Genomic DNA, 25299 nt, shown 5'->3' with positions numbered 1-25299 from the left:
TTATCTTTTTCTCACTGATGCAAAAGAGCAAGGAAGAAGAAGAACACGTCTCATCGAAACCAGATCGCATGTAAAGAATAACCGCTTCACCGAGAACCCTAGAAACCTAACCCAACTCAGAACTCCCTCAGACGAAGCACAAAGTTCGTTCCGACAGCGAAAAGAACCAAGACTCCGAGCATCGTAGGTCCGTAAGGGTCGTGGTATCGAGCATCGAGTCGCTGAGGAGAAGGCGAGACGAAGAGACGGAGGAGTCAGCGAGAAGAAAGGGGAGGAAACAGATGGAGGGCAAGGTTCTAAAGCTCACCTTCCTCAACGAGAGAGCTCGGTACAGGAAGACTCCAGCACTGTAGGCGACGGCGACGAGGGCGCAGATGGTGAAGGCGAAAGCGGAGTAGACTCCAGCGGTATCCTTCATGGAGACGAAGTTGAGGAGACCGGTGGCGATGGTAGCTAGGAGGACGGCGAAGTGGAGCCATTTGAGGAAGGTTCGCTGTGAGAAGAGACGAACAAACGGTCAGAGAGAGGTTGGAAGAAGGGCAGGATCGAGCGACGACGAACCTCGTTGGCGAAGATGACCTGAGAGAAAAGGAGGGAGAGTGAGCTTCGAGTTCGACTGAGGACAAAATGAGAAATACAACTCACCTTGGGCTCAATCCTTACGGGCACCGAGATCTTCTTCCCAGCAGGAGCACTGAAGCGAACCATCTCGGGTTCAGGCTCAACCTCCTCGTCGTTCTCTCCTCTCGCCTCAGCCTCTTCCCTCTGCTGCTTCGTGTGGAAGAGCTTCGAGAGTCCCAGCGTATCCAGCATCGACGAGTACTTGGTATCGAATTGCCTCGATCCTGCGAGGGGATCGACGTGGAAGGCTCGCTCCCTGTCCTCCGTCGACTTGTAAGGGTGGACCGGCGCGTCCGATGAGTTGGGTATCGACGAGGAGCTCTCGGCTTCTGGGTTGGCGAATCGAGCCTCGGCTTCCTCCCTGAGCTTGTTCTCTCGGAAGAGACGAGCCTGGTTGTGTTCGAGTTGGGATCCTTCGGGGAGGTCGAGTCGTCGAGCCTCGTCGGCGGCGGTGACGAGCTTGGTGTAGACTTCCTCATCGCTCTGCTCTCCGTCCGAGACGGGTTCGTGGTAGATGTGTTCGGATTCGAGGGTTTGAGGGGAGTCGGTGATGGGAGAGGTGTTGGAGGAACCGGCAGCGGAGGAGTTGGTGTGAGGACGGTGGATGTCGACCTTTCCATGACGAGACTCCTTTCGGATGTCGATGTCCATCTAGAAAAGCAAGGGATTGGATTTCAGCGATGCTCGAAGGACGTAGGGGGAAACTCGGGGAGGGAACGTACCTGAGGAAGCCAGAAGGGAATGAGAGCAACTCGTTCAGGAAGAAGGGTAGCACATCCGTGGATGAACTGAGGGGTGCGGAGAAAGAAGGAATAAGTCAGTTCTGACTTCGTGGAAAGACGGAAAAGAAGCTAGCTCACCTTCGAGAACTTGGGAATGGCTTCGACGAGATGACTGGCGACGAGATCTCGAACCCACTCCGGCGGCTCCTGACCCATCTGAGTTTGCAGCTTGACCTCCAAAACGGCGTAGGGGAAGGCTGTCGAGTCCTCCTTAGCGATCTGATCGAAGGGAGGGTTGATTCCGATATCGGTCCGTCGCCAGTTTCCGTTCGTTCGATCGTGTCCGTCAAAGTCGTCCTCTCGAACCATCGTGAGCTCAGTGTCGAGCGAGATTCGAACTCGAGCGTCTCCGGGAAGCTGGAAAGCAGTTCGGTTGTAGAATGATCGCATGACTGAAAGAGGGAAAGAGGAGGAACCATCGTCAGTTGAGCTTCCAAGAGACGCGTCGAAGGAAAGTGAACAGGAAAAGAAGGACCGACCAGGTCGAAGCTTCCTCGTCTGAATCGCATACTGAATCTCGTTCGCCAGCCTCTTGACCTTCTCGACGTCCTTGAGATCCTTTCCCTTCGCCTTCGCGGCAGCGTCCAGCTGGTCGTCCATCGTCATTCGACCGTGAAGGAAGTTGTTGAGCTCTCCCTCCTTGATGACGAAACGCTCCTTGACACTCTTCTCTCCAGTCCAGTCCTCTCGATGGGTCTTCCTCTCGACGAAGATCTGAAAGAGACGAAGCGAAGATGATCAGCTCCGAGGGAAATGAGCTCGACAGAAACGGAGAAGACTCGAACGCACCTGCTTGGTATCCATTCCTCCGTACCACCTCATTCGGATGGCCTCGGCTCCCTCCGTCTTCTCCAGTCGACCAAGATACAGCTCGAGATCGTCGTTATCAAAGTAGATGGAGGTGATAGCAGCGTCGGAAGGGTCGAAGTCCTTCTCCGAATCGAAGACTGCAAGGGAAGACGGAAGGAGTCAGCTTCCTCCAACAGCCTCTTGTCAAGTAGACGTGAAACTTACCGAGCACAGGAAGATGCTTCAAGATGTTGAGCTTGAGTTGAACGATATTGTCTTGGTGAACCTGGAGAACGAAGAGAAAGAAAAGGCGGTCAGCGTCCGCGTCGAGCCGACTTCTCGACCTTCATCTTCCAGCTACGCCAGCTTGCTACCCCGTCTTGACCTTCCCTTGACTGCCAAAACTAGAAGAGGAGAGGAGGGAAAAGGTGCGACTCACCCAGTACTTGGTCGTCTGCCTGACGAACGCATTCTGACTTCCTCCAGCTCCAGAGTCTCCAGCGACGGGGTGACCTCTCGTTCGCACAAGATCGTAGAGTTTCGAGAGCTTGACGATGATGGAATCGTAGTTGTAGGTATGGCTGTGTGAAAGAAGAAGGAGGAGCGAGAAGGAGGGAGGTCAGCGAGGCCAGAGAGAAGAGACGAAACGACTCGAACGCCAGGCGTCGTGGAAGTTCGGAGACGCCCTGAGAGCCAGATCCGTCGGTGCAGAGCTCTCGAAAACGTCGAGATCAGACTCACAAAGGCGTCTTGTCCAGGAAATCTTGACTGAAGCTGGGCTTGAGATCCCAACCGGTTTGTTTCTGAAGACGGACGAAAGCAGCATGTTGAAGGGTCAGCGACGGCTGGAGCAAGCCACAAAAACGGCGAAGATGAACATACGTCGTGCTTCTTGATAATTTTGATGAAACCACTAGAGAGGGATGGCAAAGAAGAATGGGAAGGGAGGGTCAGGGACAGGTACGTTGGAGGACGAGCAGCGCCGGTTGAACAGAAGGAGGCCGAAAGAACTACTCACGTGTAGTTGAGCTTGGTGAAGAGAGCGAGATCGTGAACATCGGCGACGAGAATGGCGACTGTAAGAGCAGGGAGAAAGGTGGAAGAGGAATGAGCATCCCAAGCAGGAAGAGAAGGGAGGAGCTGAACGAAGCTCACCATCCTCCTCCAAAGCTCTGAATTTCTCCTCCACGGCATCGACACTCCCGTCGTCGCTATCATCGTCGTCGTCGTCGTCATCGCTTCCATCGTCTGATCCTCCAGGAACCATGAACTTTGACTGCTGAGCCTCAAAGTCGTCCACCTCGTCGTCGACAAGGAGGTTGGGGTCGGCGGTGAGTCGAAGGACGGTGTGCTCAGCGTTTCGGATTCGACGAGCGAGCTCCTTGGCCTGTAGACGAAACACCAGAGAGCATATGAGCTTCGCGTTCTTCCCTAGCGGCAGGGAAGGGAGGAGACGTACCTTCTGGTCTTGGAAACCAGCTACTTTGTCGAGCTCAGTCTCAATCTCTCTGATGAACTCGCACTCGTCAACGTCCGTCCAGTCTCGTCCGTCATCGGTTCGCTTCTTGAGGAACTTCTTCAGACCCTTGTAGTCGAGATACTGTAGCGAGCAGAGCATCAGAGAGGGGAAGGGAGGTGAGCTTCAGCAGAGGAAGCGAGGAGGGAAGGAAGGGCAGGCGGGGAAGGAAGCGGGAAAGAACGAACGTAGTGCTGCCATTCTGGGAGGATAAGGAAAGGAGCTCAGCTCAGTGATGTACAGATAGTACAGAAGATTGAGCTGACTTACCAGGATAGAGAGAGCTAGCGATTCGGAGTCCTGAGGTAGAAAAAGAAGGGAGGGAAGGAGCGAGAGCGAAGTGAGCTCCTCTGCTTCTTGTTTGACTCCCCTTCTGAGCTCCTACAGAGCTTCTAGCGAGAGCTCAGATCAACGAGCAAGCTATCGTCGCAGAGGGAGGTACGCACCGAACTTCATGACGGAGAAAAAGGGCGAAGGGGAAGCGAGTTGATGGTTGAGAGCGAAAACGAAGGAGGAGAGGTCAAGACAGATCGACGCCGACTCAACGAAACAGGGACGCACGTTGGTCAGAGAGCAGCCGTCGTTGGAGGATTCCGCGACTTTGAGAAGATTTTAGATCCGAAGATGAGGCTTGTAAAGTTCCGAATTGCTCGAGCTTTCGAAAAGTTGCAAGAGAAAAACTTTCACGGAGCAGGAAGAGAAGAATGAAGCTCGTGTCGCGCGTCAGAACCGCTCGCTCGTCGCTTTCTCTCCGAGTCTGGAACAATACTCGGATGCAACGAGCTTCCCCGACTCGAGAGCTCGTGAGAGGAGGAAGATGGAGGAGATCTTGAGCTCCGGTACTCTTATCGCAACCGAAGTAAGGTGAAAGCGGCTCGAGTCGGACGCGCCGTCTTCTCTTCTCTCTTATCAAGCCAGTCAAACAGCTCTTTTGGAAACACTACATCATCCCTACTACCCTTTCCCACCTCCCGTCCATCTCCTAGGTCTATGCCTCCTCATCTCCTCCTGTCCTTCTCCCTCGTGGCCTTCGACGAAACACTTGTTGCAGTACAGGTCTCCATCGCACCCTGAGCATACCAGCGTCGCGTCTTGATTGCAGATACCTATTCCCAGCAGTCAAAGAGAGTTGAGAGGTTGTCAGCTTCACACTTAAGGAGGGAGAAGGGCCTTCGACGCGTCGCACCGTGGTCGAATCGGTCGAGGGGAAGCATGGAACTCACAACACCAAGACTCCAGGTCGTCGTCCCTACTTGGATCAAACCCAGATACCACAAAGGGCTTGGGAGCACCCTTTCCTACTATGGGAGGAGCTCCAGGAGCGTTGAGAGGTGGTTTCGGGAGGGGAGGAGCTTGGGACGCGGAGAGGGAGAAGAGCCGGTCGAAAGCAGCTGAGTTGGAGGGTCCTGCTTCGGTTGTCGGGGGAGGAGGAGGTGGAAGGTGGACTGGAGAGGATAAGGAAGAGAGTAGGGATGCAAAGTCTGTCGGTTTGGAGGGTGTGGTCGACGAGGGAGGGAGTTTGGGAGGAGGTGGTCGAGGAGGGGAGGGAGGAGGAGATGGATCGAGAAGAGCTTCGTCCTGAGCTTGAGAGACGATGAGTGTTTCGTCGAACTGAGAGTCCTCCTCCTCTACTTCGTCGTCGGATCCGTGAGGAGAGTGGGAAGGGTCCTTTGGAGGTTCGTCGTCGACCCAAAGGGAAGCCTCTCCGAGGGCATCTCGAATCGCTCGAGAGAGATCTTGGTCGTCGCCCTTTTCTGCTGGAGGTGGTAGACTTGAATCCGTTTCAGGCAGAGATGACTCGGAGAATGTTGCGAGGTAGGCAGCGACCTTGTGTTGAGAAGAAGAAGTCAGCTTTGGATGGAGGGGCAAAGGGCAGAGAAAGAAGAGGGAGGGAAGGGACTCAAACGAGCTCACCTCTGGATCTTCCTCCTCCTCTTCTCTCCCCTCCTTCACCACCTCCTTCTGCGGCTGACTAGCGACAGCAGTCTCAGCTCTCTCCCTCGAGTTAGCTTTGAGAGCCCTGAATCTTTTGAGGAGCAAATCTTCATCGTCCGAGCTCATGTTGGTTGGTTGATGACGAGTGTCGAAATGGCCAAGTCCGATCCTCGAAATCGAGCTCGTCCCCTTCCCTCCTTCTTCTTTTCTTTCTCCTTCTAACCCTCACGAACAACGAAAGATACCCCCGGCATCGCATGGTCGCTCCCTTTCTGCTGCTGTTTCTCTTCGGATCGCTCTCACTTCTAGACTTGGTCTCTGCTCAAGGGCCCAACTACACCTTTCCAAAATCAGGCTTCGCTTCAACGACCTATTACTCTCTAGGGCTCGATACCATCGCTGTGAGTCTCACTTCGGGACTCGGATGGGAATAACCTGACCAGGGGTTCATGCAGCTATATCCTGCTCGCGAAATAAAGTCCTGGGAAAGGATGGAAAGAATGACCCGCGACGGCGACGGCGAATCGAGCTCACTTCTTCTCTTTTTTGCACCTTCAGGCCTGTGGGTGCAAACCCTTATCGACTCATTACCCCACCGCCGCACTATCTAGAAGTGCCTATGGTTCTCCTGCTTCCTACGGACCAGCGTGCGTTTCAGTCGAGCTTCCAAGTTCCCTTTGTCCTCTCCGACTCAAGCTGACCTTTCTTCTTTCGTTCCCTCGAACTTCAGTTGCGGTCTCTGCTTCAACATTACTCTCCTGAATACCTTCCTTTCCAATCCACCGTTCTATCCCGAAGTGAAACCCTGGGTCGTGCTGAAAATCACCGATTCGTGCCCGACTGGATCAGACTGGTTCGTTTCCTCTTCTTCTTGCGACGCGTTTCCCGCTATTTCTCGTCCATCTTCGAGAGGGACTAACTCCCAGCCGGTCTTTACCTTGATTCGGTTCTACAGGTGTGGAGCTACGTCGACGAAGGGCAACTCAGCCGGTCACTACATCAATTTCGATCTCGCTCAACCCTCTATTCCTGCTTCGTTTTACCCTTCCAACGCCACTCTGTACGGATGTGCGTGCAACTCTTTTATTCTCTCTTCTGATCCTCTCACTCAGCATTCTCTTCCCCTCTCGTCTCGCCTCGCCCGCGCTGACCCCTTCTCCTGCGCTCTTCCACTCCTCCCTCCCTCCCTCTCCTCTCGTCCGCCGTTTCTCTTACGATCTCAGATACCGATTTCGGAATCTGGAACGCCAGCTACTCGGTAGTCAACTGCGAATACTGGGCAGGGTTTAATCAGTCCGACGCGTTGGGAGAAGTTCTGAGTGAGTTGAGGTCGCGACGCGTCTCGTCTTCCTTCTTCCTTCCTTTGTCTTCGGTCCAGTAGCGAGCCCTTTTTCTGCCACTGGTCATTCGAAACCTTGTTGAACTCCCCCCTTTTTTTCCCTATCTCTAACAGACTCGGGAGGATGTTGTCCAGCAGATCCACTCGTTCGTTCCTTTTCTTCTCTTTCTCACTCGCTCCTCATCCCTTCCTCCATCTTGTCCCTTTCCTCCTTTCCTTGCTCGTTTCTCCCCTCACCGCCTAACATTATCCTTTATCTCCACCCCCGAAACCCCTTAGGTAAACGGTTCCTGCCCGATCTACGTCTCCCCTTCCTCAGCTCCTCCTTTGGCGCGCGTTTCGTCTCTCTTTGCGTTCGTCGCTCTCTCTTTTGGATCGTTCCTTCGCTTCGCTTCGTAGAACGTGTTCTCTGCTATTTACCTTTTGCGGACCAGCTTCTGTTTTTTTCTTTATTTTCCTCGCTCAGATTGGTTTCCGGATCTCAGCTCTCCTTTCAGTTCTCCTTGCTTTCTCTCTTTCCTTTGCTTCTTTCACGACCAGATCGGCTCTCTCAGCCATGTTTCACGAAACTTCTCTTCCTCTTGAGCTTTCCCTTCCTTCCCTGAAAGCGAATCTCTTCGCTCTTTTCCTCTCGAGCTCGAACACAATCTCGCTCTGATTCGAGATCGACGCGTCTCCCTCTCCTTTCTCCTTTCGCCTTTCGTCGTCGTCCAAAAGCATCAACCACCCCGTTACCCCCTCACCCTAGCTCGCCGGCGTCCCACCTCCACCCTGACTCTGCCCTCCCGGAGTTGCTCCCGCTCCCGCTCCTCCCTGCCCGCTCCCACTCGCCGCGTTCGCATTCCCTCCCGCACCTCCTTTCCTCCTCTTCTTCTTCCCTCCTCCCCCACCCCCACCTCCCTCCTCCGGACTCCCTCTGTTCTTCGAACTAGGCGGCGGCGTAGGAACCATTCCTCCGGGTCCTGTACTCGCAGGGGTGTTCCTCCTCGAGTCGGTATACGAGTTCAGGAACGAGGGTGTTCCCGCGGAAGGAGTGGCACCTCCGGGTGTTCGACCTCCTAGAGAGCCGCCACCGATGTGGTTGGATGGGTAGTGGGAAGAAGAAGGGTTGGTGGGCGGAGGAGCAGGAGCGGTGGAGGAGGAGGTGAGGAGGGTGGGGAGGGAGGTGAGGGTTGTGCGAAGGGCGAGGAGGAGGGAGTGCGAGGGAGGGTTGGAGGCGGATTCGGGTTGGGTGCGCTTGGAAGAGGAAGCAGCTGCGTTGGTGCCAACAGAAGGTGTTCCTGGTGCTGGAGAGTCTACGGCGCCGGTGGGGTTGGCGGTGGGTTGGGAGGAAGGTTCGAGGAGCGTCGTCGAGGGAGGGGCTGTTTTGGACGTGGAGGACAAGACGAACTGGGATTCTGAGCGTGGGTTGAACGGGGATGCTGTGGTTAAGGTTGAGTGGAGGAGTTGGAGGGAGGATTGAATGGAGGTTACTGCCACGGACTGAAGGACGAAAGAGAACAACAACGAAACGACGAGGTTAGCTTGAGAGGGAGGGAGGGGACGGGAAAGGAAAGGAAGAAAGATGGACGAACGAGTCTAGTTGAGAGTAAGCTGTGTAGATCTTGAGATTGATAGATGTCGTTGTTGACGATGAAGTAGGCGGCGATAGGGGAGGCTGGTTGCGAACCAAACGAAACGAAGGTGAGCTCTCTCGCTCCCTTCCCCCTCTCCCTTCGATTCGTTTGACTGCTTCTCACCTTCCATCTCATTGAACCTCTCCCTCTTGTGAATGATAAACAGTCCCGGTGCTCGAGCGTGAACCAGAGCAAACTCAGCTCCTGTGAATTTCCTGGCCAAACCGACGAGCCCAACAAGCCGTCAGCTCTCTCTCTCTCTCTTCCTCTCCTCTCCTCTCTCTCTCGCCAACTCACCTCAGGTCCTCCTCCTCATCCCCATCTTCCTGCTCCTGGCCTGTATGAATCCTCTGCATCTTCAAGATCTCGTTGGAGGACTGTTTGTCGTAGAAAGGGGAGTGACCAAAGTAGGAAAGGCTGGAGGTGGTAAGGGAAGGAAGGGAAGGGGAGGGTGAGCTCGCTTGTTTCGTTTTCGTTCCGTTCGCTCTTTCCAAACAAGAGAGAGAAGATTAGAGACTTACACGTTCTTCTCATTCAGAGGTCCCAGAGCCTGTGCGTAGGAGAAGCAGGAAGAGTTCAAAGCGTAAGCTCAAGTCGAGTTGAGGGAAGGGAAGGGAAGGGGAAGGGCGAGCTCACCTCGATCCATTCAGGCCAGTTCCAGATCGTCTTGCTCAGATCTTGAACAGGAGAAGCAGCTTCCGGATCCGACATCGGGAGATAGAGCAGTTGAGTAGGGGAAGAAAAGAGAAAGGCGAGTTTGAAGGGCCTTTGTGCTAGTGGTTGGGAGGGATCCAACGGTCGTCGTCGAGCTTCCTCGAGATCGATTCAACGGGCGAGATCCGAACCTTTTCCGCTGAAGATTTTTCTCCCACTGCAGCAGGACCCAAATCGTCTGGACAAGGACATGATTGGCTTCAAAGTGAGAGAACTCGCCCAAAAACATCGTAGGAAAAGCAACGAAAGAACGAGCGAAGAAAGCGACTCCCTCTCCTCTCCCTTCTCGCCTCTCTCCCTCCCCCCTCATGATATCGACTGATGATCTGCAATCTGCTTCAACAGCGTCTCCGCCTCCTCCTTCTCTTGGACGTTCTGCAAAAGAACCAAACCGAACCCAAAAGACGCGTCAGTTGTCGTCTCGTCTCTCTCTCCCCCTTCCTCTCTCTCCTTTCCCCAACTCCTCGCCCACCCAAACCCAGCCCTCCTAAGCTCCTAAGCGAACAACCAAGCCAACTCACATGCTTAACAATCCCCTGCAAATACTGAGCAGCCAGCCCCCAATTCGCTTCCGCTCCTCCACCAGCTTCCCCAGCCTGATCCCCTCCTCTCAACTCGTATTTCGCCAACCACAGATAACTCGCCACCGGAGCTCCCTTCCCACCCGCTCCTGCATCGGAAGAGCTCCACGCGTTGAGCAAGCGACGATGGGAAGCAGCAGCGGCGGGGTAGTCGGAGACGACGTCGTAGAGCCGAGCGAGGGTGGTGAGGATGGTGGTTCCCGTGGGTTGTTCGGCTCCGACGAGAGCGCGTTGATGGCAGGAGATGGCTTCGTGAATGCTGTGGGGAGATAGGATAGAAGTGAGAGGAAGAGAGAAGCAGAAAGGAGGTGAGTTGGGGAGGGGAAGAGAAGGGAGGAGAGGAGAGAAAAGGGACGAACCGTCCTGTATTCTCGTAGACTTGAGCTAGGGCTAGCCACATTCTTGAGTCGTATGGTCTGCAAAGAAGAGCGAGAAGAAAAGAGGTGTGAGTTGATTGATTGAAAGAAAAGAGGGAGAGTGGACAGAGAGGAGACGAACCTCAGAGCAGTCGCCTTGTTGTAGTACTGAATAGCGTAGTGAGCCATATCGAGGAGCTCGTAGGTTTGTCCGAGTCCGTACCAGGCTCGGTAGTCACGGGGGTTGACATCTGGCAAGAGAAGAGACGAGAGGGAAGTAGAGGGTGAGCGAGGGAAGAACGAGACGCGTCGAGAAAGAAGCGAGGTACGACGCACCAACAGCTCTCCTGTAAGCTTCTATAGCAGCATGCGAGTTCTTCATCTCGACGTACTCGTGGCCCATGAGCGTCCAAGCGGGGAGGTAGTCTCGGTTGAGTTGGAGCGAGCGTTTGAAGTACTGGATCGCTTTCGGGTGTTCGCCTCGGGAGGAGTAGAAGTTGCCTGCAACGAGTCCGAGGTCACCAGTCAGAGGCAAAGGAGTCAGTAGAGGATTCAGGAAGAGAGAAGATCAAACGTAGGAAGAAAAGAGAGGAGCGTGAGGACTCACCGATCAAGCAACACGTCTCCGCCCGATTCCTATCGATATCGCAGTACTCCTTCGCGAGCTGAGCGAGTTTGCTGAGCTTGGGCATCACGTAAAGCATGTTCGAGTATACATCGACGTCGTCCAGTCGGAAGGGATCGAGTTTCTGAACGGCGTCGAAGGCTGCTTCTGCTCGAGCAAAGTCTACTCGAATCCCAGAATCGAAAGACGCGTGTCAGCTTTCTGTCCCTTCGTGCTCCCTTCAACGAAGAAGAGAGGGACGAACCTCGTTGATGATAAGCGACCATCCCCTTCATGCTCACTCCCCAGATCCAAGCCTTCCCCTTCTGCTTCCCTTGAGGTGTCGAAGCGATAGAGAACACCTTCTCCTCGAGGTCCGTGATCATCTCGTCGACGGTTTCCGTAGCGGTGTGAAGGTCGAGACGAGTGTGGATTTCGAAACAGTGGGTGAAAGGATGGCCAGAGGGAAGTAGAGGGAGGACTGCTTCGAGCTGAAGGTCGAACCGATCAAAGAGAGAGGAAAGTGAGCAAAAAGGAGAAGAGGGGAAGACGAGAAGTTCGAGCTCACCTCGTCCGTTGACTTGACGCAAGAAGCGAGACCTAGCCAGCAACTCCAGTTACAAGGGTACTTTTCTAGACTGAGAACAAAGCATTCGGCTGCTTCTGGACGTTTGTGCAGGCGGAACAGCATCATTCCCTTGCTGCCAAAAAGAGAAAGGAAAGGAGGAGAGTTGAGCTCGCACGATCACGTTTCGCAGAGTTGAAGGAGCAAGACGAACAGGTATAGCAGGAAGGGATCCGTTGCAGAGCTGAGTTCGGCGAGGAGAGGTTGAAAGGATGGAGAGAGGAAGTGTCGATCGTCTTGGGTGCCTGGAGAGTGAAAGGAAAGGTCAGAAGAGGCGAAGCATGAGGGAGGAGGAAGGAAGGAGAATGTCGAGCTCACCCATCACCGATGGAAGACCCTCTTGCATCCTCTTATCGGCACTCTACAAGCCCGGAACAAAGTACTTATGAATCAGTTCGAGCTCCCCTATCTATCTTCGTTCATCTTGATTGGAGACTGACCAGAAACTTAGCGTAGATCCTCAAGAATCCAGCCTTCCCTGTCTGACACTCCCTCAACGTCCAAGCGCACCTCTCGAGCTCCTTCGCGTCAAAGTAAGACTTCCCGAGATCGTAGAGATCTTCTTCTTCGGATGATGGTGGATTGTGTGAAGGTAGAGGTTGTGATGGAGGTGGAAGGAAGTCTGACGGAGAGAAGGTTGAGAGGGAAGGTCGGCCTCCTCCTCCTGTTGGTGAAGATGGTCGTCCGATTCCTCCTGGACGTGAAGGTGTAGAAGTTTGGAAGAAGAAATCGGGGAAGGCTGAGATGGGAGGTGCTGAACGAGAGGAAGGTGGTATCGAGGTGAGGAGTTCGGAAGCCCTGGAACGACGTGAAGGAAGAGGGGAGGAGGAGAGAGAGGTCAGCTTCGATCGATTCGACGCGACCCAGCTGGATGGGAGGAAAGGATTTCTCACCATTTCGCTGCTGCTATGAGACCTCTATCCCTACAGTCCTTCACAGCCTGTCTGAGCTCTGTTGGGAATCGATCCATCGGGTGGTAGGACGGTGAAAGTTGAAGTCAACAAAGAGCTCGAGCTCGAAGCTCCTCTGCCTTGGAAACAAGCCCTTGTTTCGTTCGGTCACAAATCCTACCTCGGAATCCGGAAAGGCTTCGGAAGCTAAGCGTACTCTAGAGCGGAGGCCTATCTTTCCGAATCTGTCAAAAAAACGTCGAATATCTACCATTTTATCCCTCCGGCTGAAATCGCCAGAGTCTCCCCGTCCTCAAGTTGACCTCCAACCATCAGCATCTCTCTTTGAGCAGAAGAATCTCCTTCAGCATGTCCGAGTCCTCCAGCTCTTCAGGTTTCAAGGACAAGGAATTTAACACCATCAGAAATGGAGAGGGATCTTCTACAGGTGAGCTTTCTCTCGTCAACTCACGGCTCGAGCTGACCCGCTTCCTTCCTTCCTCTCCTTCGTTCCAGGGGAGAAGAAGAAGCCAGCCGTGGTGAAGGCACTCAGTGAGTGAACCGTCTCCCATACTACGCTGAGATTGACAAGGGACTGACCTTTGCTGCTCTCATTCTCCAGGAGCTTGCGTTCGTTCTCCTCTCGACCTTCCCTCCCTTGTTGAGCTCACCTCTGATCTTTTCTCCTGACTGCAGAACAACTGTAGAGCTACTCGGACTAGATGCATAGGCTGCGATGATCCTCCCTGGTGAGTTGCGTTTCCTTGAGTCTCGTGTCGCGCTCGAGGGCTCTGGTTGGAGGGAGAAAGAACAAGAGACTTGGAGGAAATCGAGGAGAGGCAACCGACGAGCTCTGTTTTCCTTCCCTCTTTTCCGTTGGCTGACTGCATCTCTTCGCTCGTTCTCTCACTTCAGTAAACGATGTACCAACGCCAATCTGGATTGCGTGTTCGAGAAGCCTCCTAGGGATCCAGGCGTAGAGGCGACAGAGTTCGTTCCATCTCTCCCCGTTCGACCTCTTCCTCTTTTCTTGTTCGTCTACTGACTCTTGACTTCTCTTCTTGGTCAAAGACGGATTCAAGGTCTCGAGAGGGAAATGGGAGGAGTTCAGTCAGCTCTCTCAGAGATTCTCGCCCATATTCGAGGTGTTCCGATGCCGCCTCCCTCCATCCCCTCTCTCCTTTATCCTCGTCAACCTCAACAACAACCCTGGAACGCCTCCCCACCCCTCATGTCCCCTCCCTCACATCCCACTCCCAGCTCGAGCAGCTTCCCAGCCAACTTCGTCACCTCCTTCAGCCATTATCAAACCCCGTCCTTGACCTCCCCTCAGCCTCCCTCTCCTTTCCAAAACCAGCCGTCCCTTTCCTACCCACCCCCAACCCTCCAACCTCCTCCAACTCATCTGGCTCCAATACGACACCTCGCTCCTATGCCCGTCAACGCCACCGCCTCGTCCTCCTCATCCTACCCACCTCCCCTTCGACCGTCCTCTCCAGCACGCTCAGACGCCTCGTCGGACGCAGGGGGCGAGCTCCCTCCCTCAGCTCTTCTCGCACCTCTCTCCTCGATCCAGAGTCTAGCTGACGCTGCCTCGGAACGAGAACATGCTCCGGAGAGGTCGAAGAAACGAGATCTCGGGGAGAGCAACGACAACGCGGTCGCTGGTGGATCAGTGAAACGCGTCAAGTTTGGAGACGTTACGTCGAGAGGAGTGAAGCCCGAGCCGCTGAATCCTGAAGGAGGGTTGGAGAGAGGTCAGGTTCATACGTTTACGAGTTGCTTGGAGGCGGGATTGATTTCGGACGAGGAGGCTAGGAGTTTGCACAGGCTCTACTGTGAGTTCGACTCGAGATCGATGGTCCCTCAGTTTGGACTGACATTTTCTCTCACTCGGTCTCTTATAGGGGGAGGAGCCGATCAGTTCCTTTCGGTCTTCGATCCCAAAGTCGATACTTACGAAAAGTGAGTGGGTTTGACGCGCTCGCCTGTCTCCTTTTCCTCTGGTTCTGATGCGAAACCTGTATCCCCCGCAGGATGAAACGAGAACACCCGTTCTGCTTCTCAGCTATCTGCTACGTCGCTTCATCCATCGAGGACAGCGGAGGTGCGTTTCCCTCCTGTCTCTCTCGAGGCGTCTTCCTTAGCTGACTCCGTTGCTCCCTTCTTTCGACTCTTTCAGGACCCATCTCGGATAAGCAGCGACAACTCTGGGGTCATCTCAAACAACAGGCTATGCAGAGTCTCTTCAGCAAGACCGTCAGGGTCGGAGCCGTCCAAGCACTGCTGCTGACGTCTGGATGGAACGACTCGGGCTGGCTTTGTGGTGGGCATGCCGTTCGACTAGGGATGGATATCGGTTGCAACGAGGCTTTCTATAAGCTCCTAGCTACGGGGATGGGAGCAGGGAAGACGGGAGATGAGCTTGAGGCGGATCGTGTGTTGGTTTCGAAGGCGAGAGTCGGGTTCGTGCTGTTCAACTTCGATAATCAGGTGAGCGGTGTATCTTTCTCCCTTCCCTCTCCTGAGGAAATCCGGCTGACTCTACCCTGTCTGCTCAGATGTCTTACGGAAATGGTGAGTAGCGCCGAAGTCAGAAGAGGAGATTTCGAGCTGACTTCTGATTTCCTTCTTCCTCCAGGTCGCACGCCGATCGTACAAGTCGATGAAGCCATTCTCCGTTGCCAAGAGCTTCTCAAGCATCCTCTTTCGATAGAGACCGATATCAAGGTCGTCTCGACGACGGAGTTGATGACGATCAGAGGTTCGTTCACCCCGTCTCCCCCCAAGTTGGTCGCTGGACGCGTCGAACTGATCCCCTCTCCTCTTTCCTTCCTTCGCGATAACAGCCAAGTATCACCACGAGCTGTCGAAACTGGTCAACGACGTGACCATCGATGCTTCGACGATCTTGCTGCTCGATCAAGCCAACAACGAGGTCCACGAGTGGCACAAGAAATGGCACGAGTTCAGCTGTGAGTCGTCCCTTTGTATTCTCACTTCTTCTCGAGGTCCTCCCGAGCTAAATCTCTATCATCTCGCAGCTGCTGTTCCCTTATCGTCGGACGATCGAGGTCAGAAAAGACTTCGAGAGCAGTCTCTTTTGATTCGTGAGTCGTCCAACTTTCACTGCCCTTCGACATCTCGTCGAGATTGACGTTTCTGTCCCACATCTCCTACGAACCCAGAGCGAGAATACACCAACCTTTTCCACAATTGTAGGTCGAACTGCTTTACTCTTCGCATCTGACTTGCGACGAAGAGCTGACTCGTCGTGTCTCTTCCTCGTCCTCCTCCTCTTTCAGGCTTTGCTTTACGAGGCGTCCACAACGTGGTCGACGTCCTCAAGATGCCTATCCTTCAAAGAACACTCGCTCTTCGGGCTCTTCGAAACGCTCAAGCGGCGTTGGAAATTTGTCTGGCTCCGTGAGTCGCTTCCTTCCCTTGCCTTGGGTTCGCTTGAACTGACTCTTCCTCTCTTCCTTCCAAACTCGCAGGGACTCGTACCGTGCGAACTTCCGTTTTGCTGTTCACTATACCCATGTTACAGCGGCCTTTGTTGGATCCCTTCTCATCAGGATCGCTCGTCTCTTCCCGAAGGAGCTCGATCTGAGGCAAACGGCGAAAGACGTCGATCAACTCGCAGGTTTGCTCGCTGAGGGTATGTTTCTCCTCGATTTTTCTCTTGCGTATTGGCCTCGCTAATTTTCTCTTTCGATTTTGGTCTCTTTTTCGCAGCGGGAGCAGGTCGCTACGCTCGTTCTCTCCGCCTGATGCTTCGAAAAGCTCGTCGTCGACGCGTCGTTCCTCCCTCATCCGCTCCTCCCTCCGCGCCCGGATCTCCAACCTCCCGAGCGGCTCCACCCCTCCACCCTTCGCTGTACCCTGAGCAACTCAACCTCAACTCCCACACCGGTTTCCCTTTTCCTCCCCACGCGTCTTCCTCCCTCGCTTCGACGACGGCCAACTTCAACGACGTCCAGGCTCTCGCTTTCGATCCATCAGCAGCAAGAATCGAGATCGGAGTCACGGTGTCATCTCCCTCGTCGTCGCTACTCGGGTTCGACTGGGGATACGCTCAGGATCTTCTGGGGAGTGTCGGGATGTCGGTCGATGAGGGAGGCGCTCTTCCCTTGTGGTTGAGTGATTCGGACTTGGGATCGAATCAGCTGTTGAGTGGTGGGATGGAGGTGAGTCTTTCGTTTCTTCTAACTCCTCCTCGGTCTTTTCCACCAGCGTTCGTATCGAGCCAACCCATCCTCCATCTTTCCGCTCGTACACAGGACTTCTTCCTCCCCTCCGACATCGATCTTCAACTCGACCTCTACTCGGCCAACGGAGGAAGCAGTCAGGGAGGTCAGACTCCGTCGGCTCTTCCTCAGGAGTTCGCAGGTGATCCGGGAGGAGGAGTGGGAGCTGGAGGGACTGGCACGACGGGAGGGAGCAGCTGGGCCGAGTGGAAGCCTTGAGCTTTTGGGTAGACTCTCTATCGTTGTAGATTTGCATGCATCTGATGATTCTCAGCAATCCGATTTCGCGCAGAGAAACAAACAGGCTGCCATCTCGCAAAATCGAGGGAGGCAAGACGCGTCGAAATCGTGTCCTGTACCGTGGAAGGCCTCTCCCGAGTGACGACCGACAGTGATGAGGGAATTCCCTTTCATATGAAATTGAAAGACGAAGGTGAACGGGAACGGAATGAGGAGGGAGGATTCGTGAACGAAAAAAAGCGAGGAGGAGACGCGTCCGACACGGTCGCTCGACATGATTCGAAACCGTGCCCTTCAGTCTTTGATGATCTCCTTTCCTCTCTCAAGTCTAGTAGAAAGGCGTGAAAAGATTCAAGGTGTAACAAGCGAGATAACAGGGTCGTCGTTTAGAGAGAAAGAAGACGACGAACCGACGCGTCGAACTCGGCAGGGGCGAAAGCCATAGATCGAAGAATAAATGATGGATTACGTCTGACTAAGACCGTATAAGAGATATCGATGCTTCAAGGTGATCACCATATCGAAGAGCCGAGCATGTTCGAAAGAAAGGAACGAGATTGAGAAAACAAAACAAAAAAACGAAACCCGTTACCTAGGTACTTCTAATCGGGGTCCAATAACCAGACGCGAGAAGTAGATGGAGTCGTTGCTGCAAACCCTACGACTCCCACTTTTGACGCTGCTTTGACAAGCGAACCGAACTTCCTGTATGGGCACCTGCGTTGATGTTTGGGAATGAACTCGGCGACTTCGCTGAAGGTTGGTTTGGCCGACGAATGTCGGCGTCCAGCCGCAACGACGGCTGCGATGAGCTGTACGAGAGGCTCTTGAAGACGTTTGGGATAGACGCTCATCGTTGACGGCAGGGGGACGTGCACGATCATTTTCTCTTCTGCAGCCTTCGACGCGACGGCGAGAGACTGCTCGACGTTGGCCGGAGGTGGAGGGAGGAGAAGAAGCGGGATAGTAGCGGGTATGGGACGTGGTGAAGTCTTGATGGGAGTGGTGTTATCCTCGGAGTAGACCTTTGAGGGAGGAGAAGCGTCGTCCGGATGGTTGGCGACGACTTCCGACGACGAAGGTTGCTTCACCGAAGACTTGGACGAAAGATTCTGACTTCCAAGGACGATAGATTTCCCTGTTAGAAACCCGAGGTTTCAGAAGCACATCTTCAGCTTTCCTCGCTTTAGCAGCAACAGGTAGCAATAGCAATCTCGTCGAAAACGCGGACTCACAATTGATCACGTCGCTCGCTGCTTCTCTCAGCTTGGCATTCGACGAATCCATGTTGACGAGTACAACTTTCGAGCCTCTGAATAAACAGAGAGAGCGACAAGACCAACAAGTCAGTGAACTAGAGCGATAAAGACGAAGTTGAAGAGGAAAGACGCGTCGCCCTTGAACTTGCCTCATCCTCGCTCGACTGAGAAGGTAAGCGAAGTCGGCGTCGTCAGAGCTGTCAAAGACGAGGCGGATCATTAGCTATGTGGTGGTCCTGTGTGGAAGGGGAGGAGCGTGAACTAACATCAAGACGAGAGAACAGCCAGGGTGGTCGACGACGAACTCCATCGCGTCCACCATGATTCGATCTGCAGAGAGAAAAGCTCACTCAGTGAGTTCTTATCTCGCTGTGCAGAAGGAAGAGGCTCGAGGTACCCACGATCAGCAACGCTTGAGTCGATGAATGAGAAGCGAAGGATCAGCTCGCGTCGTCGCTCAACTTCTTCGACTGGCCGGCTCTAATATTCCGTACTCCCTGTCGACAAGAGGACGGAACTTACTCACTCCTTCTTCGATGATACGAGCCTGGTGCAGTCTCGAACCACGACGCCGGCAGCTTCTAGCGCTCCTCGAAGAGCTCTCCTGGGAGGCGCGTTCTCGTTGCCGACGTCTGCAGCAGAAGTCGAGAGAAGGTTCAGCTGAAGGGCTCTTTTAGCAGTTTGATGACCTTTAGATCTCACCGTAGTATGCGTTGATCTCAACCCGCTGACCAGGAGTCGACACGACGCTGAGAAGAGACCGAACGAAGCCTGAAGCGTCGAGGGATGCAGAAGGCGAGCAATTCTCTGTAAGGAGGAAGATCGGTCAGTCAGTTTTGGTACACAATCATTCGAAAGGGTAGGATTTAACCACTCACCGACGTCCCAAAACACCCCTACTTTCCCAGCAGCTCGTCCGATCTCGTTCCCTCCCCCGCTTCTGCTCGAGAAGAGGACATGCTGCTCCAACGCCTCCAGCTTCCTCTCCAAAGCGATTTGATGCTCCAGAATAGTTTCGAGGGTAGGATGAGACCCCGAAGTCTCGACTGGAGCAGAGTTTGAGGTCTGAGAAGATTTGACCATGATTTCGCAGCTGACGGTTGGAAAGCAACGAAGCATTCGAGTCGAGCTCACGCTTTTCCTTCCCCCCCCAACTCCTTCTTCCCTCCGCCTCGACGCAACACCATGTCCTCCCCTCCTTTTTCTACAGCAGCTGTTCTTCCCACAGAACTAGCCTTTCTCTCCCTCTTCCCTCAGTCCGACTCGGAATCGGAAGAAGAGTCGTCTGCTCCTCCGAAGCTGAGCTCAAAGGAGGAGAGGATCCAACGAGCAATCGACCAGGGAAAGGCGTCGTACAACTGGGATCAAGCAGAGACGAAGTTCGGGGTAGGTTCAGCTCGTTTAGAGGGATGTGAGGCAAGAATAGAAGCTGATCTTTTCTTCGCAGTGGTTCGCGGACGAGGAGATACTGGCGAAGAAGACTGCCGAGGGGAAGGTCAAGCAGAGGAATCGAGGTGAGCTCGAGTTTTCCTTCTCCTTCTCCCGTTGGAGATACTCTTCCTAGGTCCTCGAGAGAATGCCAGTCTACGATGGATGGCGTCAGGACTGGGCCTGAGCTTTTTTCGAGCCGATAAAGCTCAAGGGGAGAGAAGAAATGAGCTCGAGCTGACTTTGTCCTCTCCTTCCTTCGACCTCGCTCACAGAGCACGTCGCTGTTTCCGCCTACCACCGCCAGCGGTATCAAGAATGCTTGGACGTCTGCTCAGAAATACTCGCTCCGGAGGGAACGGATAACCGAGAGATCTTGGATCTTGCGTTGAGGGCTTGCTTGAAGCTGAAGGACGCAGTGAACGGGGAGACGTTGGCGAGGGGTTGTCGGTCGAAGGTGAGCTTCAAGCTTTCTCTCTACATCATCTCCCGCTCGAAGACTGATCTGAACGTCCTGGCCTTTTTTCGCCGCAGTGGATAACCACAATGCACCTCGCTCATACGTCTGGACAGGTCCTTCTCATGGCTGGACTCTACAACGGTTCGTTCTTCCGTTTCTCTCCCTCGTCGCTGTCTTCTTTCCTCGCTGACCCTTCTTCCTTCGACGCCTTTCAGACTCCTTCAAAGCTCTGCTTTGTGCCATCTCCCCTCGAGCTCTCCAATACCCTCACCTCCTCACCGTCTCGGAATGCCTCACCGCCTGGTCCTCTCCCTCCTCCTCTCGACCCGAACCCGAACGTCTCGCCGCCTCCCAACTCCTCCAGGACGTCTCCCACGCGACGTCCTTCCTCTCCTACCACTTCGACCGTCCACTTTTCTCAGCCAAACCCTCTCGGCGAGAGAACGCGCTCAAGGACGCGTCAGGAGGGTCAGGAGAGGAAGAGAGGGCAGAGCACGTTTGGTTGACTCCCGTCGAGGTCGATTCTATAGGGAAGGTGTTGGAGCTGGACGGAAGAACGATGGGTAGGCTACAGGGACTGTGGCTGAAGATGCTTTCAGCTATGAGGGTGGAAGGTGGAGAGCAGGATCTTGACGAGGAGGACGACGGAGGGGTTAGGAACTTGTAGAGGGAAACGAAGAGAGATGGCTTGCTGGGTTTCGCGTAGATTTTTCTAGTCCGATGTCTTCTCTAGATCTTCATCTATATATCTGTCTTCGTGTTGAGTTGATCAAGCTCAAGACGAGAGCTACAGAAAACGACGGAGCTGAAATTGGGGGGGAGGAAAGGAAAATGGAAAAGGACGCCCCTTCTGCGAAAGGAGAGGTTGGAAAGCAACAGTCAACAACTCGCTCTCCTTTCGCTCTCTCTTCCCCTTCTTCCCCTCCGCCATTGCATCCATCGCCGTTCTCCCACCTCCTGTTCCGATGGCAACTCGTAGAGCATCCACGAGGGTCTCGAATGGATCTTCCTCCTCGACTCATCAATCTCCAGAACCAGCGGAACCCTCGACGACAAAGCGACGCGCTCCTCCTTCCTTCCCTGCCCTGGATGCGAGCGAGGAGGAGGTCTTCAGGAGCGGATCAAAGAGGATGAGAAGAGATGCTAGTCAAGAAGTGAGTCTTCAGCTATACATCTACACGTATTAGAGCGAGGGATTGAGAGAGATGGACGAAGAGGAAGGGAGAAAAGAGAGGGAGCTGACCTTCCTTGGATTCTCTCTCCAGCTTCCTATCGAGCGCCTTCTAGCTGCCTCTCAATCTTCTCAACCTCCCAATCCACCATCAACATCATCAGCTCAACCTCCTCCACCACCTCCAGCAACAAAATCGAAACCAAAGTCCAAGGGGAAGGCCAAAGCCAAAGCAAAACGTTAGTTCCTTCCCTTCCTTCCCTCCCTTCCCCTCTCCTCTCTTTCCATCCATCCATCCATCCTGACCGCATCCCTCTTCGTCCTTTCTTCACAGTTTCTATAACTCCTTTCCCACCACCTGTCCCATCCTCCCAAACTCCTCCTTCTCCCTCCTCCCAACCTCTACCATCAGCGCAATCAACCTCCTCCTCCTCGCGAGGACTCATGCTTCCTCCTCCTCCGGTCTCTCGAAAGCCAGCTCGAGGCCGCCCTTCGTTCGTCGCCAAAGCAGCCAAGGATCCAGACGAAGAGGACGGGGAGGAAGAGAGTGCAGGTCCGTCGGTGGTAGCGAAGAAGCCTCGGTCGGCGAAGGGCAAGGTTGCGGGTTCGGTAGGGAGGGAGGAGGAAGTCGAGTTGGGATTGGAGGGAGGAAGGTTGATGGACGAGATGGCGGAGGAACAGGTCAAGAGGAGTAAGGTCGTAGGAGTGAGTACCTTTCTCTCTCTATCTCTGGATCGCGTTTGGGGCTAAGGGATATCGAAGGCAGCGAAGGGATGGATCGGAGGAACGAGGTGTTTGGAACGGAGAGTCCCCACGCGTCCTTCTCCCTTCCTCTCCTCTTCTCTCTCCTCCTACCCAGCATACATGCTCGGACAGTGATCGTAAAGATCTAGTCCTAACCTCTTCCCTTCGTTCTCGCGTTCTCCCTTCCTAGCACGGTGCTCCAGCCTTCGAGATCCTCAGCTTCGCTCCGCCCAAACCCAAGTCATCCTCCTCCTCCAAACTCTTCTCCCTCCCTGCTCCACCCAAGCCTTCAACCTCCCACGGACACTCGGCAGACGTATCAGCTGGAGACTCGACGGTACCGATACAGATCAGCGATACGCCGATGATTCGCAAGAACCAGGAGATGAGGAAGAACGTGTCGAAGAGGAACTCGTTCTCTCAGAGGGGAGCGAGAGCTAGTGCTAGTTTCGGGAAGGGTGAAGCTAGTGAGTCCACCTTTACTTTTGCGCTTCACTTGATGGTGTTGGATCGGGGCCGAAGAGACGGTCGCGATCTGGACTTTGGGAGGCAGGGAGGGAGGAGAAAGGAAGGAAGGAGGAACCAGAGCTGACCTCGCCTTCATCCGTATCGTCCCTCAGCTACTCCCCATGCTCAAGTCGACACCTCCTCGTTCTACAAGCATATCGATGGAGAGGAACCGGAAGCTATTCGGATGCGTCACCTCCTCGTCTTCGTTGGGAAACGAGTCGCTTCGACCCTCGCCTCGACAGGCTCCGTCGATGGAAGCGCAGGTCCTCCTCCCGACGTCAAGGGCAAGGGCAAGGCCAAAGCCTCGTCGTCGAGTGCTTCGAGGACGAAGGATGGAGAGATCATTGCTGCTGAGGTGATGGAGGATGTGTTGAGAATGCTGGTCAAGGCCAAGGTCGATACGAATCCTCAGTCATCTGGGTCGCAGGTTCGTTCTTTCCTTCCCTCCTTTCCCTTTCGTTTTGGTCGAGAGGAGTAAGCTGACCTCTGTTTCGCCTACTTCAGCCCTTTTCTCTTCCGAAGAAGCCAACGCTACCTCACCCTGGAAACGTTCAGAACCGGAAGGTCGAGGCCGAGGGAGAACGGTTCATCAAGAAGTGAGCTTCCCTCTCCTCTCTTCTTCCCTCCTCGTGCCCAAGGCTGCTCTCTTACTTCCAAAGTACAACCCTGACACCCTTTTCACCTCCCTCCTTTCTCCAGGGGTCGTGCCGAAGAGGCTCTTTGGTCAGCAGCCGTCAAGTCAGCGAACGCTCTTCAAACTCGAACCTGCGACGCGATCATCAAGAAGGTCACCTCTCCGGACTGGGCAGACTCGCTGCTGGACGACCTGATGGATCCGGCGGATGTTCAGGCGGCGGAGCTGGCTAAGCTGGTCCTTGGGAGGGAGGGAGGAGCTGAGGTACCGGAGGATTTGGAGTTCTCGGTGAGTTCGACTTCGACCTTTAGCTCCCGTCGAGCTCGATTCTCTCTTCCTTCGTTGCTCTGGCCTTGCTGAGCTTCTTCACTCGCCCATCTCACTCCTCCAGATTCACACGATGCAACAAATCACCCAAACAGCCGTCCAAGTTTCCAACGAATCCACTCGTCTCATGGACTCTCTCTTCGCCAACCTCACTCAGACCCTTCGAGATCGAGACTCAGCAGGTCAAACCTCCTCCTCCCACGCTCTTTCTTCCTCCTCCAACTCCGGTCCAGGTCCTTCCTCCCTCCTCAACCTCCCTTCTACCTCCTCGTCGGCGTCGGCGTCCTCGTTCTCAGATCCCATGGCCACCCTTCGAGCGCTCGCCAACCGAGCTGCAGTCCATCCGAAACAGGAAACCCTTCAAGCCGCCGCTGCTCTTTCAGCTTTGGGACCCTCGGGATCGTCGTCGTCGAACTCGTTGATTCCTCCTACGACACCGAGACGATCTGCTCTTCCTCCGACGACGCCGAGACGAGCTACGGGGTCGACACCGTTTAGGAGTGGGAGGACACCAGGACCAGCGGAGTAGAGGAGTGCGAGTACTGGGTCAGGGTTGGGTTGGGTTATCTTGAGTTGGGAAGGAGGAGGAGGAGTGGTTGGTCGGGTTTCGTCTTTTTGTCTTCATCTCTTTCGTTCTTTTCGTTCTCTGCGTGTTTCGAACCTTCGTTTTTATTTTTCTTCTTCTTTCTTCACCTTCGGTTTCTCTTTCTATCTCGTCTCTTTTTCTCTCTCGCTCTTAACGCTCCATAATCATCAACTCGCGTCGAGGAAACGGGGGTTTTGCCATCGCATTGGAAGAAGGACTTGCATCTCGCTTTGCTTTTTCGTTCGTCATTGCTGCTTCTCTATCTCGTTTTTGATACCACGATTGCTACTCACAAAAGCTTGTTCTGTTTGAGAGAGAGGGAAAGGGAGAGAAGGGAACGACGCGATCGTCGGAAAACAAGGGAGTGAGGAGAGTTTTCGTCGGCTAGATACTGTATGAACTCAGCCGTACCGTGACCCTCAAAAAATTCACTCGTATATTATGTCATGGCCTCGTGCTTTCACTTCTCATCTCTGAAGAACAACGTCTCTCGAAAGGGAACGAGCGTAAGAAAAACCGCGTCGCATCTCGGGCTGAAACCTTCTCGCTTCGCCACGCCCTTGTTCTCGGGTAAACCGTTCCTCCCGCTCTTGGACCTGCGAATATGAACAGGCCAAACTGAACAACGATCTTGTTCAAGGGACCGAGCTCACAAGTGAAGAGAATGGCAACCTGAACGACGCGTTTGCGGTTCGACGTCGGACGTGCCCTGTAGGAGGGAAAAACCCTGTCGGGAAATCCTATCACGAAGGTCCTCCTCTCGCTTAGTCCCTGTTCTCGTCTCACTGTCAGAGGGAGGAGAGAAAATGAAACTCCTCGGTCGGAGATTCGAAAGACCCCTCTCCCTTTTGTTCGAAGAGGAGAGGTTTCGTTAGGTCCTTGTTTCTTTCCTCCAACCATCTCCTTCTCCCTTTGCGCAAACTCTTTTCTCTGATAGACGTTCTTTCTCTCTCTGGTCTTCTTCTGTGAGTGCACCGTTCAGATTGGATGTGGATGGAGAAGAGGAGGAGGGAGGAGGAGGAGGAGACTGGAGAAGGTCGCAGTCGCTTCCTTCTCGTCTTCTTCGCCCTTCCTTCGGTGGATTCTCTTCACTCGGGAACTCGAGCTCGGAGTGGACAGCATGGCCATCGAGGGAAACGTACAGAGGTTGGATGGACTCTCGGCAGCAGTGGATGAGCTCTCAGCTTCGTCGAGTCCTGCCCTCCCCTCGATGACCTCGACGCTTCCCCTCCCCTTCCGTCCACCCTCTCTCTTTCTCCCCCAGATTTCCCTCTCCACCATCGCTCCATCACCTCCATGGAATCACTCAACCAACTTTCGAT

General features: G+C 54.2%; 9 protein-coding genes across 9 annotated transcripts; 4 read left to right on the top strand and 5 right to left on the bottom strand.

Annotated features, from left to right (window-relative positions):
• Positions 1–31: 31 nt before the first annotated feature.
• VTC4 (Vtc4p) lies at positions 32–4200 on the bottom strand. Its single transcript, XM_076642237.1, has 18 exons — positions 4155–4200; positions 3979–4008; positions 3897–3910; positions 3652–3792; positions 3348–3579; positions 3211–3268; positions 3075–3105; positions 2934–2995; positions 2632–2773; positions 2418–2478; positions 2193–2350; positions 1883–2117; positions 1482–1795; positions 1344–1409; positions 646–1272; positions 562–579; positions 308–493; positions 32–221 (listed from the first exon to the last, which is right to left on the bottom strand). Exons 1-18 carry the CDS (start codon positions 4162–4164, stop codon positions 117–119), a joined length of 2490 nt encoding a protein of 829 aa, XP_076492829.1. The 5' UTR covers positions 4165–4200; the 3' UTR covers positions 32–116.
• A 455-nt stretch (positions 4201–4655) lies between these two features.
• On the bottom strand, positions 4656–5772 carry BDY24DRAFT_402571 (uncharacterized protein; the record flags this gene model as incomplete). Its single annotated transcript, XM_076642236.1, has 3 exons — positions 4656–4814; positions 4932–5535; positions 5623–5772. The coding sequence occupies 3 exons, from the start codon at positions 5767–5769 to the stop codon at positions 4663–4665; spliced, it is 903 nt and encodes a 300-aa protein (XP_076492828.1). The 3' UTR covers positions 4656–4662.
• Positions 5773–5836: 64 nt separating this feature from the next.
• On the top strand, positions 5837–7866 carry BDY24DRAFT_444716 (RlpA-like double-psi beta-barrel-protein domain-containing protein-containing protein). Its single transcript, XM_076644868.1, has 7 exons — positions 5837–6044; positions 6202–6290; positions 6374–6496; positions 6599–6711; positions 6867–6962; positions 7097–7128; positions 7262–7866. Exons 1-7 carry the CDS (start codon positions 5901–5903, stop codon positions 7379–7381), a joined length of 717 nt encoding a protein of 238 aa, XP_076492827.1. The 5' UTR covers positions 5837–5900; the 3' UTR covers positions 7382–7866.
• MED6 (mediator complex subunit MED6) lies at positions 7727–9309 on the bottom strand (the record flags this gene model as incomplete). Its single annotated transcript, XM_076643887.1, has 6 exons — positions 7727–8464; positions 8557–8639; positions 8722–8813; positions 8896–9015; positions 9120–9148; positions 9235–9309. The coding sequence occupies 6 exons, from the start codon at positions 9307–9309 to the stop codon at positions 7727–7729; spliced, it is 1137 nt and encodes a 378-aa protein (XP_076492826.1).
• Positions 9310–9618: 309 nt separating this feature from the next.
• CDC23 (anaphase promoting complex subunit CDC23) lies at positions 9619–12448 on the bottom strand (the record flags this gene model as incomplete). Its single annotated transcript, XM_076643886.1, has 12 exons — positions 9619–9687; positions 9834–10152; positions 10253–10309; positions 10392–10500; positions 10586–10750; positions 10857–11036; positions 11119–11344; positions 11422–11554; positions 11633–11723; positions 11797–11839; positions 11919–12276; positions 12372–12448. 12 exons carry the CDS (start codon positions 12446–12448, stop codon positions 9619–9621), a joined length of 1827 nt encoding a protein of 608 aa, XP_076492825.1.
• A 247-nt stretch (positions 12449–12695) lies between these two features.
• Positions 12696–16884, top strand: BDY24DRAFT_402566 (uncharacterized protein). Its single transcript, XM_076642235.1, has 18 exons — positions 12696–12816; positions 12885–12920; positions 12991–12998; positions 13065–13117; positions 13284–13358; positions 13440–14206; positions 14276–14333; positions 14405–14475; positions 14551–14861; positions 14930–14945; positions 15010–15132; positions 15218–15343; positions 15413–15478; positions 15557–15586; positions 15674–15794; positions 15866–16029; positions 16107–16558; positions 16652–16884. The coding sequence occupies exons 1-18, from the start codon at positions 12738–12740 to the stop codon at positions 16835–16837; spliced, it is 2742 nt and encodes a 913-aa protein (XP_076492824.1). The 5' UTR covers positions 12696–12737; the 3' UTR covers positions 16838–16884.
• A 576-nt stretch (positions 16885–17460) lies between these two features.
• BDY24DRAFT_418697 (uncharacterized protein) lies at positions 17461–19200 on the bottom strand (the record flags this gene model as incomplete). Its single annotated transcript, XM_076643885.1, has 7 exons — positions 17461–17996; positions 18094–18170; positions 18423–18447; positions 18519–18529; positions 18644–18749; positions 18820–18924; positions 18996–19200. The coding sequence occupies 7 exons, from the start codon at positions 19198–19200 to the stop codon at positions 17461–17463; spliced, it is 1065 nt and encodes a 354-aa protein (XP_076492823.1).
• Positions 19201–19271: 71 nt separating this feature from the next.
• BDY24DRAFT_402561 (uncharacterized protein) lies at positions 19272–20770 on the top strand. Its single transcript, XM_076642234.1, has 5 exons — positions 19272–19503; positions 19565–19631; positions 19821–20002; positions 20080–20146; positions 20221–20770. Exons 1-5 carry the CDS (start codon positions 19303–19305, stop codon positions 20670–20672), a joined length of 969 nt encoding a protein of 322 aa, XP_076492822.1. The 5' UTR covers positions 19272–19302; the 3' UTR covers positions 20673–20770.
• Positions 20771–20970: 200 nt separating this feature from the next.
• Positions 20971–23920, top strand: BDY24DRAFT_372408 (Mis12-Mtw1 protein family-domain-containing protein; the record flags this gene model as incomplete). The annotated part of the gene is made up of 8 exons (XM_076638190.1): positions 20971–21159; positions 21271–21415; positions 21511–21881; positions 22111–22387; positions 22541–22857; positions 22935–23026; positions 23130–23352; positions 23456–23920. The coding sequence occupies 8 exons, from the start codon at positions 20971–20973 to the stop codon at positions 23918–23920; spliced, it is 2079 nt and encodes a 692-aa protein (XP_076492821.1).
• Positions 23921–25299: the final 1379 nt, after the last annotated feature.

Source organism: Mrakia frigida, assembly GCF_051309035.1.
Source record: "Mrakia frigida strain ATCC 22029 unplaced genomic scaffold BDY24scaffold_41, whole genome shotgun sequence".
In the NCBI taxonomy this organism is placed as follows: domain Eukaryota; kingdom Fungi; phylum Basidiomycota; class Tremellomycetes; order Cystofilobasidiales; family Mrakiaceae; genus Mrakia; species Mrakia frigida.
Note: the sequence above shows the minus strand (reverse complement) of the source record. Positions and strands in the feature narration are given on the sequence as shown.

Excerpts from the sequence above, each read along its gene's own strand:
- VTC4 (XM_076642237.1), bottom strand. Across the intron at positions 2,774-2,933 it reads TTCCTGGACAAGACGCCTTT|CCATACCTACAACTACGATT; the intron begins GTGAGTCTGATC and ends TCTTTCACACAG. Across the intron at positions 1,410-1,481 it reads CCATTCCCAAGTTCTCGAAG|TTCATCCACGGATGTGCTAC; the intron begins GTGAGCTAGCTT and ends CGCACCCCTCAG.
- BDY24DRAFT_444716 (XM_076644868.1), top strand. The coding sequence starts at position 5,901 with ATGGTCGCTCCCTTTCTGCTGCTGTTTCTCTTCGGATCGCTCTCACTT. Across the intron at positions 6,045-6,201 it reads TAGGGCTCGATACCATCGCT|GCCTGTGGGTGCAAACCCTT; the intron begins GTGAGTCTCACT and ends TTGCACCTTCAG. Across the intron at positions 7,129-7,261 it reads GTTGTCCAGCAGATCCACTC|GTAAACGGTTCCTGCCCGAT; the intron begins GTTCGTTCCTTT and ends GAAACCCCTTAG.
- BDY24DRAFT_402566 (XM_076642235.1), top strand. The coding sequence starts at position 12,738 with ATGTCCGAGTCCTCCAGCTCTTCAGGTTTCAAGGACAAGGAATTTAAC. Across the intron at positions 14,476-14,550 it reads ATCCATCGAGGACAGCGGAG|GACCCATCTCGGATAAGCAG; the intron begins GTGCGTTTCCCT and ends CGACTCTTTCAG. Across the intron at positions 15,479-15,556 it reads AGAGCAGTCTCTTTTGATTC|AGCGAGAATACACCAACCTT; the intron begins GTGAGTCGTCCA and ends CTACGAACCCAG.
- BDY24DRAFT_402561 (XM_076642234.1), top strand. The coding sequence starts at position 19,303 with ATGTCCTCCCCTCCTTTTTCTACAGCAGCTGTTCTTCCCACAGAACTA. Across the intron at positions 19,504-19,564 it reads AAGCAGAGACGAAGTTCGGG|TGGTTCGCGGACGAGGAGAT; the intron begins GTAGGTTCAGCT and ends TTTTCTTCGCAG. Across the intron at positions 20,003-20,079 it reads CGAGGGGTTGTCGGTCGAAG|TGGATAACCACAATGCACCT; the intron begins GTGAGCTTCAAG and ends TTTTCGCCGCAG.